We start from the raw sequence: 19,977 nt of genomic DNA on the forward strand, positions 1-19,977 counted from the left end.
TGGGTCTCTCCCAACTTTCATTTTCTTTTTATAAGAAATGTAAACACCTTCACAAATTTATGATATGGAAATAACTTTTGGATTCGACATACTTCCTTCTAGTCCCCTTCTCTTGGGTTTTTGTTGTTTCTCTTTCATAATATATTTAAGGGTTTATACCTTTTTGGACCATTGATTTTGTTTCATTACCTATTTGGACCCTGTATTTTAACAAATTACTATTTTTACACTGTGTTTTGTAAAATGATTCAAATAGACCACTAAACCCGACTTTGATGAACTCAAAATTAAATATAACAACACATATGTGAGGCAGAATTGTTATGTTTTAGTTCTGAGTTGTTAGTTTGGTGAATTATTTGTGATTTTAGTTTAAAAATCTTTGATTAGAATCGAGTTCATTAGTCTATTTGAATCATTTTACAAAATACATGGTCCAATGATAGCCAAGCCCAAATGTTATTGGACCCGCAACATATACAGGCCCAAGTCAAGTCTTGGACCACTAAGAAAGCCCAGGAGGAGAACCAAAATACAACTCAAGAAGCCCATGAGAGGACCCAAAATGCAGCCGATACACCACCTCTTGCCGAGGATTGCAACACACCAGAAATAAAGGAAGAACGAGAGCTTCCATAAGAGGTACTGCATGGGAAGAGAGAGAGAGAGCGAGCGAGGCCAAAATAGTTGAGGGAGTTTGTTATACTCGTGCAACGTTGAGGAGAGGAGCAACCCATTTCTATTATGGTTTCATTTATGTAATTGCTTTAGTATTTCTGCCTTTGGGTATATATAGGGAACTTTTGTATTTTTGTTTGTTTACGTTGAATGAAGAATTCGGTATTCTGTGGAGTTTGGCACTGGCCCGAAGAGTGCTTATCTTCTTACTTTTTCTATTACTGTTGCTTTCATTGAGAGAACCAGCGACAATGAAGAATGATGAGATGGTCGAGTTGCTGACGGCCATGGAGAACAACTTCAAACAACATGCTGAATCCCAACTGGAGCAATTTACATTTATACTGGAGCAGCATCGTGCTTCAAAAAATGAGAGGTTGAGTCAAATTTCTCAGGCGCCTACTGGTTCAAAATCTAAGGAAGGGAACAAATGTGTTGAAGTCGAGCAGAGCCCTGTCGTCACTCAGCGGCATGGAGGTGATTCCTCATCGCGAAATCTGAATGCATTTTTGAAGACTCTGAGAGTGAAGGTACCCATATTTGATGGCAGTAATGTGGAGAACTGGATTTATAAGATCAATAAGTATTTTGATCTTCATAAGGTGGAACCTATGGTGAGATTGGTAGTAGTAGCTTTTCATTTGGATAGAGGCCCTGCTACCTGGTATCAATGGATGGAGAAGGGTGGCTTGCTCATGACTTGGGCAATGTTTATCCAAGACCTTTGAAAAAGATATGGGTATTCTATCTATGATGATCCTCTGGAGAAAATTGCAAAGCTCACACTGACCGATAAAATAGCACAATAAGGATCGAAGAGACAAAGGGTTGTGGTTCACTTGTTACGAAAAGTTTAACTATGGCCATAAATGCAAGAACAAGGTGCTCTTGTATTATGGGCACGAAGGGGATGAGGCTGATGGTGAAGCGACAGCTGAACCCACTGAAGAAGAAATTGAAGAGGAGGTTAGCGTACATGCCCTCTCTAACTCTACCAATCTTCACATTTTTCGCCTACTAACGAAACATGGCTCAAAATCTTTGGAAGTTTTGCTCGATACAAGAAGTAACAATAACTTTATTCAAGAGGCTCTAGGTGAGAAGTTGCACTTGCCGTGGGAACCAAAGAAGACATTCAAGGTCTATTTGGGCAATGGGTAGTCCCTAACATGCTCAAAACAATGCTGGGAGGTGGAATCACTACTACAAAAAAGGCTTTTCTCTGCGGTTTTCTTGCTCAATACACAGCGGTTTTCGAGAGTTTTCAAAAGCGCAGTGTATTCGACCACAAAGAAAAATGTTATGCAAACCGCGGAGAAAAGTGCTTCTCATTAAAAAAAAAAATTTCAATTTCGGTTGATAACCCAGCATTTTTAATAAAAAAAATTAATTTTTAATTTTAATTATACATAATTATTTTCAATAGTATAACTAATTTTTTAAATTGTTATATATACATTTCCTATCTAATACAAAATAATTGGCTAGTAATGAATCAAAAACTTTAATCATTCTAACCAATATAAGTTAGCACTTTGATCTTACATACATACAAAAATTTAGATTTCATAAACAAATGGCATTAATCTAGATAACCAATCACTTTGTAATGTGCACATTTAATTAATTTGATGGGGAAAATACTATAAGGTTAGAGGATGTGAGTTGGGGTTGATATAAGAGAGAATTGGAGTCATTTGTGTTGTTTGTGTTTAATTAGAGTTGAATTCCATTTTTTTTTGTTTTGTTTAATGTTTATTAATGCCGATAAAAGTTAACAAAATATGTTGAAAAAGTTTCCATCATCCATGGCATTATGATCATAATATATATTCAAAAAGTCAAGTACTTGATCTCATCAGAGAGAAGATGAATGATATGATGAATATTGGATTTGGAAAATATCGTCATTATCATTGGACTCGGATGATGACAAACTGAGCTTACAAATTAACAAAATATGGAAAAAGCTAGTCTATCACAGAACTGGATTAATGAAGGCGAACAGAAGCAAATAAAAGCGAGCTTGTAAGCCTCTTTTCATTCTATGATTGAGCCCACCAAAAAAATTGAAGATCCTGGAAATATTTATGTATTCCAAGATGATTATGACATACCCCACGTAATGGAGCATCTTCAAACAAAACTTCAAACCAGTTGAAGATAAATGAATTAGCTAGCTAGCTCTTTTGTGTTTAATTAGTACGTATGTTACCCTAATAATACTCAATCTATAATTTTAGATCATTATTTCAAATCACTTAACAAGTATCTCATATATGAATCCTTTCAAAATACAAGTACAAAAATATATAATAACTCACTACTAGATGTTGTCAAAACATAGTTTAAATTCTACTCTGAGTTCCTATTTCCTTAACTTTCTTTCAACTCTTTTCTCCTCACAGTTTCCTCTTCTTCACCTAACATATTAGAAAGTAAATACAAGATTTTTTTTTTCAGGGGTCATCAGTAAATCCTCTATCTGTAAAAGGAAGAGAGATATTAGCAATTCTTCTAGCATCCAACCACTCTATACATAGACAATGAATTCTTTCCGGATCACTACAATTTGTTTGGCAAAATTCTAAAAATTGGTTGAATCCGTCTTGAAATTGTTGTGTTTCTCTATCCTCAAGAATCCATGACTTATCCATAATGATAATATCTACCTAATTCCTAAGTTGATTAAGAAAAGAAAATTAGTATAGTAATACTCTAACATTATGTTCAATTATTAAATTATAAAATGAAATGGGCAGAGTTTCATTTATTTCTATAACATATCCAAAATTCATATGTATTTAAAATTTCAACAAAAACAAAAATATTATTATTATATATAGTAACTTAAAAAACATGTTCAACTAATATCATCAAAAAAAAATTGGGCAGAGTTTCCTCTGTATTTATAGCATATCCCACGTTATCTACCTATAAATTCACATCAAACAAAACATATAACAAACAACATGCATGTTCTCAACCATAAGTCACCGCAGCACACAGAAAATTCACAGATCCTACTTCACTAAGACACACATGTTCTCAACATTCTGTTATCTCCGCAGCACACAATTTTATCTCAGAACCTACTTCACTATGGATGAATATCTAATATATTCAAACTCCTCTAACAATATTTTATAAATATAAAAAATAAAAATAAAAAATTAAGTAGTAATTACTACTTACCTTAAAAATTAATATTCAACAATTTCAACCTCACACTCAAACAAATATTTCCTACAATAAAAAGTTAAACATTAGTAAATATATGGTAATTGAATTGATCCTAAAATAATATAATTAACAAAAATATACTTTAAAAAAATCATTACCTAAAAAATATACAAAATTATGCAAGCACTAATTTTTAATATAAAAAATTATGTAAACAACATTATTATAAATAAAATAATAAAAAAATACCCTAAAACCGAAATATACATTAAAGAAATCAACTTTTAGTGATCAATACACGTTTTAAACAATGAAAATGTCTTCTAATCCTATATAAAATTTCAAAAATATTAAAAAAAAAATAACCATATAAACATACATAGAAACCACCATTAAACCCACACAAAATTTCTTCATTTTTACCCTAAAACTTCAAAATAACTCAAGATTAAGTATATATACATGATTTTAAGCTTTAATATGCAAGGAAATGGAAAAAAAAACAAAAAAAATGGACGCTGTGGGGCTTACCCGTGGGTAGGGACGGTGGTGGGAGAGCTTCGGCCGTGTCTCTGTGAAGGGGAAGAAGATGTGAAAATGAGAGGGGAAAATAGGTTTTTGTGCTTAAGTGGGTGGAGGCCACTTTTCTCCGCGGTTATATACCCAAAACTGCAGAGAAAAGTGGACTTTTCTCTGCGATTTTGGGTATAGAACCGCGGAGAAAAGTGGGGAAAAGTTCTACACTTTTCTCTGCAGTTTTAGACCCAAAACCGCGGAGAAAAGTGAGTCATTCATACCTTTCACTGCGTTTTTTTTTTAAAACCGCAATAAAATAGGGCGCGGACATTAAATATAATTTTTTTGACTCTTTTAATCATTTTCTATGTGCTTTTTATTTATTGTTTAAAAAAAACCGCATAGAAAGCCTATATTTGTAGTAGTGAATTGATATTGCAGGGGCATAAGTTTGGGGTGGATTTGAATGTTTTACCTATTTGGGGTTCGGACATTGTGTTAGGAATGCAATGGCTGTAGACTCTCGAACCATGTGTCCATGACCACAAGGCCTTAACCATGGAATTTATAAGGGGAGGACAGACAGTGAAAATGGACGGCAACCCGGATTGGAAAGCTAAATATATATCCTTCAACAAACTCAACACTTTGATGATGCAAGATAATGTTAGTTGTATATGGCGCATGACTCCAATAGTGAATACGTCCCTTGATAAGGTCTCAGAGATTGAACTACTCTAACAGAATTTACCTCCAGCAGCCCAACAGCTACTCAGTGAGTATGAGTTAGTTTTGCAGTGCCAAAGCACCTTCCGCCTATCCGCCTCGTGGACAATTGGATCCACTTACAACCCGGAACCTTGCCAGTTAGTGTGAGGCCTTATCATTATCTGTATTTTCAGAAGGATATTATGGAGAAACTAGTTAGGGAGATGTTCGAGGCTGGGTTCATTCGCCATACCACAAGCCCTTATGCATCTCCAATTCTACTAGTGAAATAGAAACATGACACTTGGTGATTTTGTGTAGATGAGTTGAGTGTCGCTGCCATCTTTTTTAAGTTGGATTTGCAAGCCGAGTATCACCAGATTCGAATGGATAGCCATGATGTTCACAAGACAACCTTTAGAACTCACGAGAGACATTATGAATTTCTTGTAATGTCGTTTGGTCACACCAAAGCCCCAGCCACTTTCCAAGCAGCCATGAACCAAGTTTTTAAGCCATATTTGTGCTAATTCATCATTTTATTTTTCGATGATATCTTGGTATACAGGAGCAATGTTGGAGAGCATGTTTATCACTTATGTCTTGTTTTTCAACTGCTTGTGGAGCATAAGTTTTACACGAAAGGAAGCAAGCTTTCCCTCTTTCAAAACACCATTAAATATTTGGGGTATATAGTATCTTAGAATGGGATGGCTGCTAACCCCTCCAAGATTGAAGCTATAATTGAGTGGCCTCAACCACAAACACTTAAATAGCTAGAGGGTTTCTTAGGCCTCATGGGATATTACAAACATTTTGCAGCCCATTATATAAGGGTTTATGCCCCAAAAACAAGTTAAAAGATAATATGTTTTGAAATATATGAAATACAAATATATTATAAATGAATAAGTTAATTATTATTTATAATAATTAATAAAATATCAGAAAATTCCTTATTCATATTCTAGTGTATGATCTTGTAAGAGTACATGAGAATTAAGATCCAAAAATATGAATAAAATAAGTCACCAACATATTAAAGTATGGAATCTTTAATTAAGGATTGCTAGTACGATTTAATTACTAAGCACTACTTAGTAGTCCATGTGATTTTGATTCAGATTACTAATGTGGATAGACATCTTAGTAAATGTACTGTGTATATTATACATGACTGGACTGATGTAAATTAATATCTTTTATTAATGTGTGATTTATCATAAAATATTTAATTTATATCACAAAGATGATCATTAGTAGATCAGTCTAAATCTTGAGTATTCCTGAACTCCTGTTTGTGTTTATTAGGTTCTTTGATTCACTCGTTTAGGTATCTTATATATAATGATATGAAATAACTTTTTTTTTGGGAACATAATAACATGAATGGTTGGGAACATGTCATACAACAGTGGAATCCAAGCTTTCCGTAAAGGATCGAATATTAGTTCCCTTGAGGGTTAATTCTGGGAGTGAATTTAGTTATTGAGCTCAAATCTATAATTGGATTATAGATTATTAACAACTCATTATGATCATTAATGGTACTAAAGGAATCAAGAGATAATTAGAAGGGTAATTTGACTAGCTCTAATTATGAACTAATAAATTGGAGGACATAACAACTTATATTAATTATATCATGGACTACTAGTTAGAAGTCAGTAAATATAATTCTATATTTTCTAAGAGTGCAATTCCATATTTATAGTGGAGTAATAATGAAATTAATAAATAAGGTTATTACATTGATGAGTTCAATCAATAATCTGATTTATTGGAGCTTAGAATTATAGGTCCATGGTCCCCAAGTCACCTTTGTACTACACTGTCCAGGATAAGATTGACTAAGGAAAGATTAGTGAGATAAAAGAACTATTTTTTGAGAGATTTTATTCTCAAGGGGAAAATTGTAATTATGAGATAATTATTATTATTTAATTAATTATGAACTAATTAATTTTAATTATTTAGTTTTATTTATTAAAACTATGTATTAGTTACAAGAGTATTATTTAATTATTTAAATAATATTATGAAAGGAGAGATAAAATAAATATTTTATTTAAAGATATTATTTTAATCCAATAGAAAATTAAATAAGGTTAATTTTTTATTAACTTATATTTATTTAAATATAAATATATTATTTTATTTGAATACAAATTGAGAAAAATATTTTTTGAACATTAAAATAATGTCACATGCCTATGACTATGCAACCATAGGCATGTAGCATTATAGTCATGTGGATTTGTCTTGAATATTTTATTAGATATAATATTCAAAATATATTTGTTTAATAAGATATTTTGATTAGTTTCAAATATTGGATATTAAATAAAAAGGTAATAAAGATATTTTATTATTTAAATTTAATTTAAATAAAAAATATTATTTATCTTTATTGGATTAAATAAAACCATATAAATACATCATTATAGGTTTTACCCAATATGATGATCAATCTAGTTTTCTGAAAACCTAGTCGCTCTCAGAAAAGTCTCTCTTCCCTTTTCTCTTCACCATCACTAAGTCTCATGAGTTGAGAACACTTAGTGATCACTAGAAATCAATCCTATAGTAATCTACGTGCCTACACACGTCCTGGTGTGTTAGAGGCTGATTTGGAAGATCAAAGTGTGAGATCTGTCACGTTGGAATTGCGAGGATTGGATGATCGTAAATATACAAAAAAATACGAGGAATCTTGATAGGCATCAAGAGGTAACTTTCTCTATCTTTTATAGGGTTAAGACATTAAAACTTATCAGAGGTTTTAAATGTTTGATGGTGTAAGACATTGAAAGTTTTTATTAATGGCTACAATTGGAAGATATTAAAAACGGTGAAAGACGTTGAAAATAGGCTGGAGAAGTGGCCAGGGGGGCATCCAACGTCTCCCACTGGGAGACGTGGGACACGCGGCACGTTTCCCAGTGGGAGACGTTGCAAGTATAAGGGGGACATCCAACATCTCCCACTGGGAGACGTGCCGCGTATCCCACGTCTCCCAGTGGGAGACGTTGGATGTACCAGGAGGACATCCAATGTCTCCAACTGGGAGACGTGGGACATGTGGCATGTCTCCCAGTGAGAGACGTTGGATGTCTCCCTAGCATATTTACTTAATTTGTGCTTCTTCTTCCTCACATATGCGTGAACCATAGAGCAAAAGGAGAGCACAAAGCTGCGTTTTTAGGGTTTTAAGGTAAGTTTTTTTAATTTTCTTGAATTTTAGTTAATTATTTCGGAAAAAAAAAACATAGGTTTAGCATTAGGATGAGTAATATACATGATTTTGTGTTAGTTTTACATTTTTATGCATTTTTTTATATACACTGTAGGATTTATTAGTTTTTTCATGGAAGTTTTTTTTATAGATTTATGATTTTTTAGTTTTTCTTTAATTAAACCTTTCACATTGTATAGATTTCATTAGATTATATATGTTCATGATTTTTTTTTATCATTTTTTATTTCGAAATTTAGATATATTTTTGTATATATATTTAAACTTTTTTTTTTAAATTGTAACTATTTTGTTATATATATATAGTTATGTTTTGAATAAATTTATTAAATAATTTTAAAAATATAAATATATGAAATTTTTTATGTTTTTGTTGATTATTAAGTTTTTAGGTTATGAAAATTTTTATTGATTTTTTTTTTAGGTTATAATTAGTGGCGCATTGGAATTTTTTTTTATTTGTTTAGTAATGTTTAACATATTAATTAATTTAATTTCGTAGGTTGTGATTTTGGTGGTGAGATTTTAGAGAGTATTTTGCATCAAAATTTCTATATCAATCACACATTTGAGGTAATTAAGTTTTTAAAATTACAATAATAAGTTATATATTGCTAGATATTTAGCGATAATTTATTCATTATTTATTAATTTAATTTTATTGGTTTGTGGATTTAATAGCGAATTCGATTACAACGTGAAGTAATTTTGCTAGCTTTTGGATTATTAATTGCAAGAGGTACATATATACTCTCTTACTTCTACTTTTAATATTATTAAACAAATGTTAGAGGAGTTTGAATATCTTAAATATTCATCCATAGTGAAGTAGGTTCTGAGATTAAAATTGTGTGCTGCGGTGATAACGGAAGGTTGAGAACTTGTGTGTTTTAGTGAAGTAGGTTCTGAGAAATTTGGTTGTGTGCCGCGGAGCTATAAGGAAGAATCTTATTGTATGTTATTTGAATTGTTTGTTTTGCTATTCACATGCAGATGGTTAGGTCACTATTATAGGGGAAATGCTGCCCGATTTTATCCAGGATAATTAACAATTAGTTTTATATAGACATCCTATAAGGAAGAAACTTATTGTATGTTGTTTACGTTGTTTGTTTCTCTATTCACATACAGATGGTTATGTCACTATTATAGGAGAAATGCTGCCCGATTTTATTTAGGATAATAAACGATTAGTTTTATATAGACATCCAACTTTATCACGTGCTTATTTAGTGTCGTTTCTTTTCTTTTTGATAGACATAGGAGAATATATGGATAAACAGTGGATGTCAGCGAATAGGTTATCTGCGGAATATAGGAACGGGGTTGATTTATCCTTAAGGTTTTGTTCGGAAAATGTGAAAGACCCAAATTTTAATTATTGTCCATGTCTTAACTGTGGAAATGTTAAAAAGATGGATCTTAAAAAGATTAAAGAACACTTATATTGCTATGGGATCGACAAGAGTTACACAATTTGGTATTACCATGGGGAGATAGCTCCTATTGCTCCAACTCTGCCAAGTAGACAAAAAGGAGTGAGGAGAAATATAGTAGAGGAGAACTGGGATCCATTAGATGAAATGATTGACGACGCACATTTTGGATCAGGAGTAGACCCAAATAAGTTTGAGACACTCCTTAATGATGTTGAGAAACCAATTTACTCTGGTTGTACAAGATTTATAAAATTATCTGCACTTCTTAGGTTGTACATTCTAAAAGCTAAACATGGCTGGAGTGATAAAAGCATTACTGATTTATTTAGTTTTTTGAAGGAGTTATTGCCTGAAGATAATGAAATTCCAATTTCATTTTATGAGGCAAAGAAGACATTATGCTCATTAGGCATGCAGTACGAAAAAATTCATGCATGTCCTAATGATTGCATATTATATCGAAATAGCTTTGCAGATGCAAAATCATGTCCTACTTGTGGTGAGCCACGATGGGAAAAGAAAAGAAATGGTGACGATGTCAAGGAAGGAGTACCTGCCAAAGTTTTGTGGTACCTTTCGCCAATTCCTCTTTTCATCCGATTGTTTAGAAATGTCGAACATGCTAAAAGTTTGTCATGGCATGCTAATGAAAGAATACAGGATGGTAAATTAAGACATCCACCTAACACCCTAGCTTGGAAGAGAGTTGATTTGAAGTGGCCTTCTTTTGGAAATGAATCTCGTAATATTCATCTAGGTCTTTCGACTGACGGGTTTAATCCACACGCATCTCTTAGCAGTAAGTATAGTTGTTGGCCTGTTATGTCTGTTATTTACAATCTACCCCCATGGTTGTGTATGAAGAGAAAGTTTACACTTTTGACCTTGTTGATATCAAGACCTAAACAACCTTGTAATGGCATTGACGTCAAACGTTGACTTTCAACCTCTCCCACTGGGAGACGTGGGAAGTCTCTCGCCTCTCCCAATAGGAGACGTTGGAAGTCTCGCAGGGACTGTACAATTTTTTATTAACTTATATTTTTTTAAATATAAATATATTATTTTATTTGAAGACAAATTGAGAAAAACATTTTTTGAGCATTAAAATAATGCTACACACCTATGACTGCACAATCATAGGCGTGTAGCACTATAGGAGTGTCATGTGGATTTGTCTTGAATATTTTATTAGATATAATATTCAAAATATATTTGTTTAATAAGATATTTTGATTAGTTTAAAATATTGGATATTAAATAAAAATGTAATAAAGATATTTTATTATTTAAATTTAGTTTAAATAAAAATATTATTTATCTTTATTGGATTAAATAAAACCATATAAATACATTATTATAGGTTTGACCTAATATGATGATCAATCTAGTTTTCTGAAAACCTAGTCGCTCTCAGAAAAATCTCTCTTCCCTTTTCTCTTCACCATCACTAAGTCTCATGAGTTGAGAACACTTAGTGATCACTAGAAATCAATCCTAAAGTAATCTACGTGCCTACACACGTCCTGGTGTGTTAAAGGCTTATTTGGCAGATCAAAGTGTAAGATCTGTCACGTTGGAATTGCGAGGATTGGATGATTGTAAATATACAAAAAAATACGAGGAATCTTGATAGGCATCAAGAGCTAACTTTCTCTATATTTTATAGGGTTAATTTAATGCAATGCATATATGTTGAGATTCTAGACTTGTTGTTTTAATTGAATTTTAATAAATTTATTCCGCTGTTCTCTAATTTAGATCATAAAAACCAACAATTAATGCGAGAGTTATCTCCATATATGCTTGCATTAAATGTTGTGTGGGTTTCTTGCATTTAATATGTATGTGATATATATGTGAATGGATGGTTGAGTTTATGAATGTGTGGTTGAATGTGAATCATTAATTATATGGTACTATTGGGTTAGGTTTTTTCATGCTATAACGTCTGGAAAATTTTACTTAGCTAGATAGTAGGAGTAGTAGCTTAGTTAAGAACTCATAAAGCTAGTTATGGATTTTATAAGTTTAACCTATAGTTTAGAAATATTAATTTTATCATAAGGTTTGATTAATGAAGATAGTCCTAAGAATATTATTTATTATAACCTAAGGTTTAGATAGAATAATTAAGAATGTGACACTTGTCACATCCATGTTTATTAAGGATTTTAAATGAATAAATTAATGAAGGATAAACCCAGGAAGTCTACAACCTTCCCTCAGCTGTTAGGATCACGTTTTACTCAGTCAAAGTGGTTTAAACAAATTCAAGTACGATGTAAGTGTGCAAAAACGTGTTTGATATATATCAGCGTATGCCAATATATTGCAGCTGTAAGAGCCGATATATCGCCTATAATTTTATAAAGAAACACATCGACTTTGCATGAACGAAACCACAAACTCTCGAGATTATGGTGCAGGCGATATATCACCTATAGGATGAGATATATCGACTCTAGTGACCATTTTTAAATTTTCGTGGAATCCAAAACTAGAAACAGCCCTCAACAAATTTGACTTGTTCTTGAATGTTTTTGACCGAGTTTTGGGCATCTTTTGAGTGAAAAATATTATTTTTAATCATTTATTTATTCATTGAAATGGGAGTTAGTTTCACTCATTGGACTCTATAAATAGAACCCTTCACTATGCCATTTTTCACCATCTTTCAAGCATAGTTCAAAGCCTCCAAGCTACTAAGTTCATTCTGGAGAGAAACACTAGGGTTTTGGGGTTAAAAGCTTTTTAATCTAAGTTTTTATAAACACTTGGGAAGTAAGATAGAGTGATTTTTTGGTATTGAGGTGTACATCGAAGTTCTAATCTACAAAGGTATTCTTTATCCTCAGGTTTAGTTCATTATAGTTCCTCTTATTCTTTTCATTTTCTTCCAAATCCTAACTCGTTATAATGACTTTTGGTTAGGTGTTCAATTTCTTTGAAACTTAAGTTTTTCGGTATGTTCTTATCTTGTTGGTTTAGATCTTCTCTTCATCTTATTTTCTTTAGGAAACTTATAACTTTTACTATTTGGTTTTAGGAGTTTCCAATCCCACTCTTGTCTCAAATATCCCATATTTTGGTAAGGAAAATTAGGTAGTTTCGTTTATGATCTAGTTTATGTTTTGTATGACCTAACATTTTAGGTACAAAAAATGGGCAAGTGTGTCTGGACCTAAGGTGTCCAATGATGTATGACGGACTTATGTCCGGTAGGCTCGGTTGCCAAAATTTTATGACGGACCTAAGTTGATGTCCGGTGTATGACAGACTTATGTTCGGGGTTTAATTGTCACCCCTGTATAAGTACTTATCTTTTTATTATATCTGACTTGTTATTATGATCTATGACCTATAGTTACAATTATGACTATGACTTAGATTATTATTTATGATTATGAGTTAGGCTATGATATGACCTAGGGTTTTATCATGTTGTATGATTAGTATAAATAATTTTTGTTATGACTCTTATGAAATTTATGATATGTTGACTAAATGATTATATGACTAACTCTTGTTTGTATTTTCCTTACTAGGCTAGGAAGCTCACCCTTTACGATGTTATTATTTCAAGCAATTAAAGATAGAAGGGTCGGTGCCAAGTGGGACCTAGAAGCTTCGTGATGTACTCGTGGGGACCATATAGTTGAGGAAGATCAAGCAGGCCTATTTATTTTTATTAAAGCATGTTCTTTTAAAGTTTTATTTAATGTTGCTCATTTTAATATGTTAAAGACAATTATTTTATTTTTGTAAAGCCATGGATCCATATACTTATTTTTACGTTTTTATTCAATAAAAGAGCAATGTTTATGGTTATGATCCAACGTTGTGTTCTCGATAATTTATGAGAAATTAGGGCGTTACACATGCATTGTTAGAATTCATGTAATCTATTTTTTATGGCATAGGAATTTTCTTTTTGTAATTTTTAATGTAAATTATTGCTGGAAAAATTTCACTCACTATGGATGAGCGAGCTCGGGTTCAAGGAGTGAACCCCAACCTCATCGAGATGAGACCGAGACCACGACGATCCAAAGACTCGATCGGCCTCGGAGGACCAACTTGAGCCACAACTTCCAGCCGTGTATCTCTGTCCCGAAGATACAAAGCCACCGTCCTGGAGCTTCACAGCTCCTCATTCACATTGGGAGCTTCACAGCTCCTCATTCACGTTGGGAGCTTCACAGCTCCCGTTCCTCATGGTTGATCGGAGCCATCGTCCCCGTGCAACTTAGCTGCATGTATGCATGAAAGCCATGCACGATCAGACCCCAAGGGTCCAGGCAAACGTCCCACCCCATCCAATCGGACCGCCACCACATGGTAGTGGTGGCACTTGTTGCCGCCGGCCCTGTGGTTCTCCTTCCCGAGCCACTGGTCAAGGACCAGACCACCACCACCATCGGCTCCTAGTAACCGAACCCCTATAGTTGTGGAACTATTTTTTTAGTTCCAACATATTTTTAATATCCCTATATTCTTCAAAATTTGGTTTAAATATTTTTTGTTTGTTAAATTAGTTAATTAAAAATTAAAAATATCTAACTTATTTTATTTTTCTGAAAAATAAAATTGGTTAGTTGTTTAGGATATTTTTTAAAAATATATGAGTTTAAATATTTAATTATTTTTTTATACAACTATATAATTAAATATTATTCTAATTAGTTAATTTGTTAAAATTTGTTTGATTAGAAATTAACTATCAGTTTTTCAAAAGTAGTTAGTCGTTAGTTTTTAAAATAATTATTTAAACATTTATTGTTTAAACAACAACTAATTTTTTGCATAAATATTTTGTCAGTTAGTTAAAATTGTTAAAACTATTTAATTTGAATTTTAATAGTTTATTTTAATTTTAGAAATTTAAATGTAGTTAGTTGGTTGAGATGTTTTCAAATATCTCAAATTTAAATAATTAATTAAATTCCAATTATTTAATTATTTAATTGCAACTAATTAGACAAGATTAAGGAAATTTTACATAAAGTGCCAAATATATCACAATATAAATATTTTTACTGGCACATGGCAATAATTACTTTTCTACTAATAACATTTTTTATGTTTACGTTATATGTTTTTTTAATTACAAAAATACTACTTTTGTCTCTTCCATGTAATTTGTATTGATGAAGTCTATTTATTATTTTTTTGAATTTTTTCTGGCAACTTCCCACTCTTTCCTCTTTCATGATATACTCTCTTCCACTCCTCTCTCCATTTTATTTTTTTTAATGCTCCACGATCACATTTGTATCTTAATTTTTTCCCTAAAAATTGTGTTCTTCAATGTTATTGAAGCATTTAAGCCCATGTTCTTTGTTGTTATATATAGCATTATCTATCATCTATGGCTATATTACGATCGGGATCTTCTACTCCTTCTCCTTCTGTTAAAAAAATTCCAAAGTCTCCAAAGATTTCTAAACAAGCTTTGCTGATGGGAAAGAAAACTTCTGTGAAGTGGATTGAAGAGAAACCAAGCTCTCATAACTCGCCCAAAGCCAAGTCATCGAAATCCCAATCTCATAAACGAAATTTGGTTTCTGATGCTGTTGAAAGGAGGAAGGCGAAAAAGGTGAAATCAAGCAAAGTTGTGGGAGATGATCCAAAGAAATTTGTTGTTAAGGTTTGCATGTTGTTTGTATTGTATTGTTTTGATGTTGGTTTTTAGGATTTTGCATTTTTTTTCCCTTTGACTAGTGAATGTACCAAATTTGTTTCTTGTAATGTTTTTGTTTGAATATGTATTGTAAGTTTTAGTAATTTTCTCATTTTAAAGTTTCTTATATCATCATGTTGTTTTGTTGTGTTATTGTTGTAGTTCTGTTTACATTTTATCAAATTTTATTGTGTGTCGCATCCTGATTTTCAGTTGAATGCAGATAATGTGTTTGTTTGAAATTGCATTATAAGTTATTAGTTTACTTTATAGTTTTAGTAATTTGTTTTCGGAGCTTATTTTTATTTTTTATTCTGTTTTATTGTTGTTTTTTATAAGTTTTCTATTTGTTTTTGTTGTTGTGTGGTTGTTTTGGTGTTTTTTATTATTTTTTTTTTATGTCCATTGTTGTTTATGTTATGTTTGTTTTGTTGTTTTATGGTTGTTTCATTACTATTTTTGTTATTTTTATTTAGTTAATTTTTTTTGTAGGATCGACATTACTTAATCAAGCTGAAGTAATATTTTACCTCCCAAGTTGTATCTTGTCGTACTTATCATGTTATTAAGGACATTAATAACTATTTGTCTGATAAACAAAAACAAATGTTTTCTGAAACTTGTTTTGGTAGTTTCTTGAATCTTCCTGCATTTAATCCACAACCTCAATTAATGCATGGGTTGTTATTGAGGGAACTTAAGCATCCAAATGAGTATGAGCTATGGGTTATGGTTAGTGGTATTAGGTTGAGGTTTAGTATGGAAGATTTTGCTTTGATTTTTTTTTTAGATTGTGAAGGGGAGTGCAATAATTTAAATTTCAAACAAGAGTCAAATAGCTTTTTGGATAAATATTGGCCAGGTTGTGACAAGATTTCTAAGCAATCTATTCATGAGTGTTTTAGGGCTAAGAGGTGGGGTGATGATGATGAAGGTGCTGTAAAGTTGGCTGTTCTGTATTTTGTGCAGTGGTTTCTACTTAGTTCTAGGAAGGAAAAACAAGTTATGCGTGAAGATTTAGATGTTCTTGATAGTGGTCGTTATAGTGAGAACGCATGGGGTAAGAAATCTTTTGATGAAACCATTATATCTTTGAAGGGTAAATTAGATAGTTGGTACAATGCTATACAAAATTCAAATGAGGAGAAGAAAGTTAAACCTTATTATACATTGGTTGGTTGCCCACATGTGTTTCAAGTTTGGTTTTATGACTGTTGTCGCTATATGGTTGGGAAGTATTGCAAATTGGTTTCTGAAACTATTTCGAGGATTACTAGGTGGAGTTGTTCTAGTACTCCTGATCTATGATTGTTGAAGGTTACTGTTTTTGATATTCCATCTAAGAAGGTATAGTTTTATGCTGTTTATATGTTAGTTTACTATTGTTATAGCATTGTCTGTCTATTACATTTTAATGTTTTTATATTTTTTGGGGGTTGTTTTGTAGTTGATGTTGAGAAATCTAAAGCCAAATGATAATGAGGTTGCTGTCTTCAAGTTAGGTGGAATTGCTTTCAACGCAGATGTTGATGAAGTTAGGGAAGCAAAAGTAGATTCTATGTCTAATGTGAGTCTTGTTGGTGGTGAAATCCCAGCAACCCTCCCTGATGGGTCCACTCCATTTGATTCTTTAAATGCTAAGATTGATTCGCTAGTGCTAAGCATGAAGGAATGGTTACAGAGTTATTGGATTTTAAGGAGTATGTGAAGTCTCAATTTATTGGTGTTACTGCTCTGTTGTCTGCTATGCAGGAGAAGTTTGATACTATTTTTGTGGATGCATTTGATAAGGTAGTATTGTTTAGATGTTGTTATGTTATTGTTCTGGTTATGTTACAACCTTGGTTCCTGCATATATCTTAGTTGTTTAATGTTCTGGTTTTTAAATATAGGTTGAAGAGAATGATTCTGATGATGATGATAAAGGGAGTGACAACGATCGTGAGAAGAGTAATGAAAATGAAGAAGAGGTTAACGAGGAAGAAGAAGAGGATGCTGGAAAAGATGAAGGCGAGGACAAGGGGGAAGAAGGAAATTCTAGTGTAGATATTAAAAGAAAGAAAAATGAGATTAGTGGAGAAGGTGATGATGTTACAACCCTAGTTCCTGAGGATGAGATTAGTGGACAAGGGTGATGATGTTATTGTTCTGGTTATGTTACAACCCTGGTTCCTGCATATATCTTTGTTGTTTAATGTTCTGGTTTTTAAATATAGGTTGAAGAGAATGATTCTGATGATGATGATAAAGGGAGTGACAACGATCGTGAGAAGAGTAATGAAAATGAAGAAGAGGTTAACGAGGAAGAAGAAGAGGATGCTGGAAAAGATGAAGGCGAGGACAAGGGGGAAGAAGGAAATTCTAGTGTAGATATTAAAAGAAAGCAAAATGAGATTAGTGGAGAAGGTGATGATGTTACAACCCTGGTTCCTGAGGATGAGATTAGTGGACAAGGGTGATGATGTTATTGTTCTGGTTATGTTACAACCCTGGTTCCTGCATATATCTTTGTTGTTTAATGTTCTGGTTTTTAAATATAGGTTGAAGAGAATGATTCTGATGATGATGATAAAGGGAGTGACAACGATCGTGAGAAGAGTAATGAAAATGAAGAAGAGGATGCTTGAAAAGATGAAGGCGAGGACAAGGGGGAAGAAGGAAATTCTAGTGTAGATATTAAAAGAAAGCAAAATGAGATTAGTGGAGAAGGTGATGATGAGGTTGACAATGAAGACACTGAGAGCGACACGGAACAGAAGGTATCTACATAGTCGACTTTAGTCCACTCATGGCATCAAAATGAAGATTTATTTATTGTTTTTGTTATTATGTTTGAAACTTTAGTTTTTTGTTATTTTGTTAAATGTATTTTTTTTACCATTGTTTATTTTATTTTTTTGGACTAAAAATAGGTTTAGTTATTGTCCTGTGATTGCTTTAATGTATTTATGTTGCTTGATGCATATCCATTTTTTGGATAATTATCATTGTATGGTTGTAATTATTTTTTATTTTCAATGGATATTTTTTGTTTTGATCATTGTTATTGTCAATTTTTGTCTTCTTCCATAAAGTTATATATTCATTGTTATTGTTATTATATTTTTTTAAGTATGTAGAGTTTTCTTTTTATTTTTTCATTATTGTTGGTTTATTATTGTTGTAGTGTTGCAATTTTGTTAATAAAATGACCAATTTCAGTGAATGTATTTTTCTATTGTTGTTTTTACAGGTGGCTGATGTTGTAGCAACTGTATCTGATGTTGTGAAACCTATGAAGGAGTGTGAACTTGATGCTTATAATGAATCTTTGGATTCTAGAGATGATGTAGCTGTTTTGTCTAAGGAGGACATAGCTGAAAACGATGTTGTTGTGTCTAAGGATGTTATTGATGAAAAAGATATTGTTTCGGGCAAGGTAGATTGTTTATTTTTTTTAAAATATTTATTTTATTCCATTGATCACTTTTTATTTTTATTTTTGAAGGCTGCCAGTGAAAAAGATTTTGACGCGTATTTCAATGGGTTAAGTCAGCTTCAAATTGAAGAAACTGTGTTGTCTGGACTAGAGGTTGTTTAAAAAATGAAGGTTTGGGTTGTTGTTTATTTGTTGTTGTTTTATTGTTGACATGTTGTTATATATGTTTGCTAGTATTCTATACATTTTTCAATCCATTGTTTTTGTACAGATTCCTACCAGTTCCTCTGCAGTTGTTGAAAGCATGGTCATTGGTGATCAATTAGGTCAGGAGGGACTTGGTGTTGTACCAGTGCAAGAGTCTAATGCTGTTATTTATGGTAGTGTTGTTGAGGTTAAGGATAGTAATATTTTAGAGAAGAGAATTATGAAGCCTGGAGTGGCTTTGAAATCTCCATTCCAGCAAGATTTTGTATCTTCTGGTTCTGGTTCTGGTTCTCCTGAAGAAGGTGAAACATTTTAGATGGTGACTTATGTAAAAGGGTTGTTTCCGCTGGATGACAACATTGGAGAGGTCCCTAATGAGGAGCATGAGAAGGAATTTGATCTTTGGCTTCTTGGTGGTCAAAATAAAAGAGTGAAGTATGTTTATTAGTATTTTTTTTATTTGATATTGTTCTTTTTATTTTTAATATGTTTTTCCTTTATTTTAGGAAAACTAATGTTTATTTGAAGGGTAATAATACATTTAAGCCCGCCTTTGACTTTGGAGTTGATAAGTAAATGATAAGCTGTGGTTCCACACATTTTCTCATTGTGGAGAATGTCTAACAGACTCGGTGAGTTTTTTTTTTTTGTTCTTATATATAATTTTTCTATTTTTTCTAATGTTGGTATGGTGTTGCGCTTATGTTGTCATGATGTGGTTTATGAGAATTTATTTTGTTATTATTTCATGTTGTTTTCAGCATATTGATGTTATATTATATTACTTAAGGAAGAAGGGGAAATATTCAGCTTCTTCTAAGGTCAACTTCACTACAATAGATTGTTTTTTAGTGATAGCATATCTTCTCTTTATGAGAAATTTTTGCAA

General features: G+C 32.2%; 1 protein-coding gene across 1 annotated transcript; it reads left to right on the forward strand.

The window, feature by feature from the left end:
• The first annotated feature begins 929 nt into the window (after nucleotides 1–929).
• Nucleotides 930–19,404, forward strand: LOC133779156 (uncharacterized). Its single transcript, XM_062219149.1, has 15 exons — nucleotides 930–1,292; nucleotides 1,555–1,644; nucleotides 15,137–15,430; nucleotides 15,626–15,693; nucleotides 16,096–16,636; nucleotides 16,781–16,810; nucleotides 16,911–17,117; nucleotides 17,216–17,254; nucleotides 17,356–17,553; nucleotides 17,680–17,889; nucleotides 18,004–18,052; nucleotides 18,101–18,222; nucleotides 18,696–18,881; nucleotides 18,951–19,034; nucleotides 19,153–19,404. The coding sequence occupies exons 1-15, from the start codon at nucleotides 930–932 to the stop codon at nucleotides 19,402–19,404; spliced, it is 2,733 nt and encodes a 910-aa protein (XP_062075133.1).
• The last annotated feature ends 573 nt before the right edge of the window (nucleotides 19,405–19,977 follow it).

Source organism: Humulus lupulus, chromosome 5, assembly GCF_963169125.1.
Source record: "Humulus lupulus chromosome 5, drHumLupu1.1, whole genome shotgun sequence".
Lineage (NCBI taxonomy): Eukaryota > Viridiplantae > Streptophyta > Magnoliopsida > Rosales > Cannabaceae > Humulus > Humulus lupulus.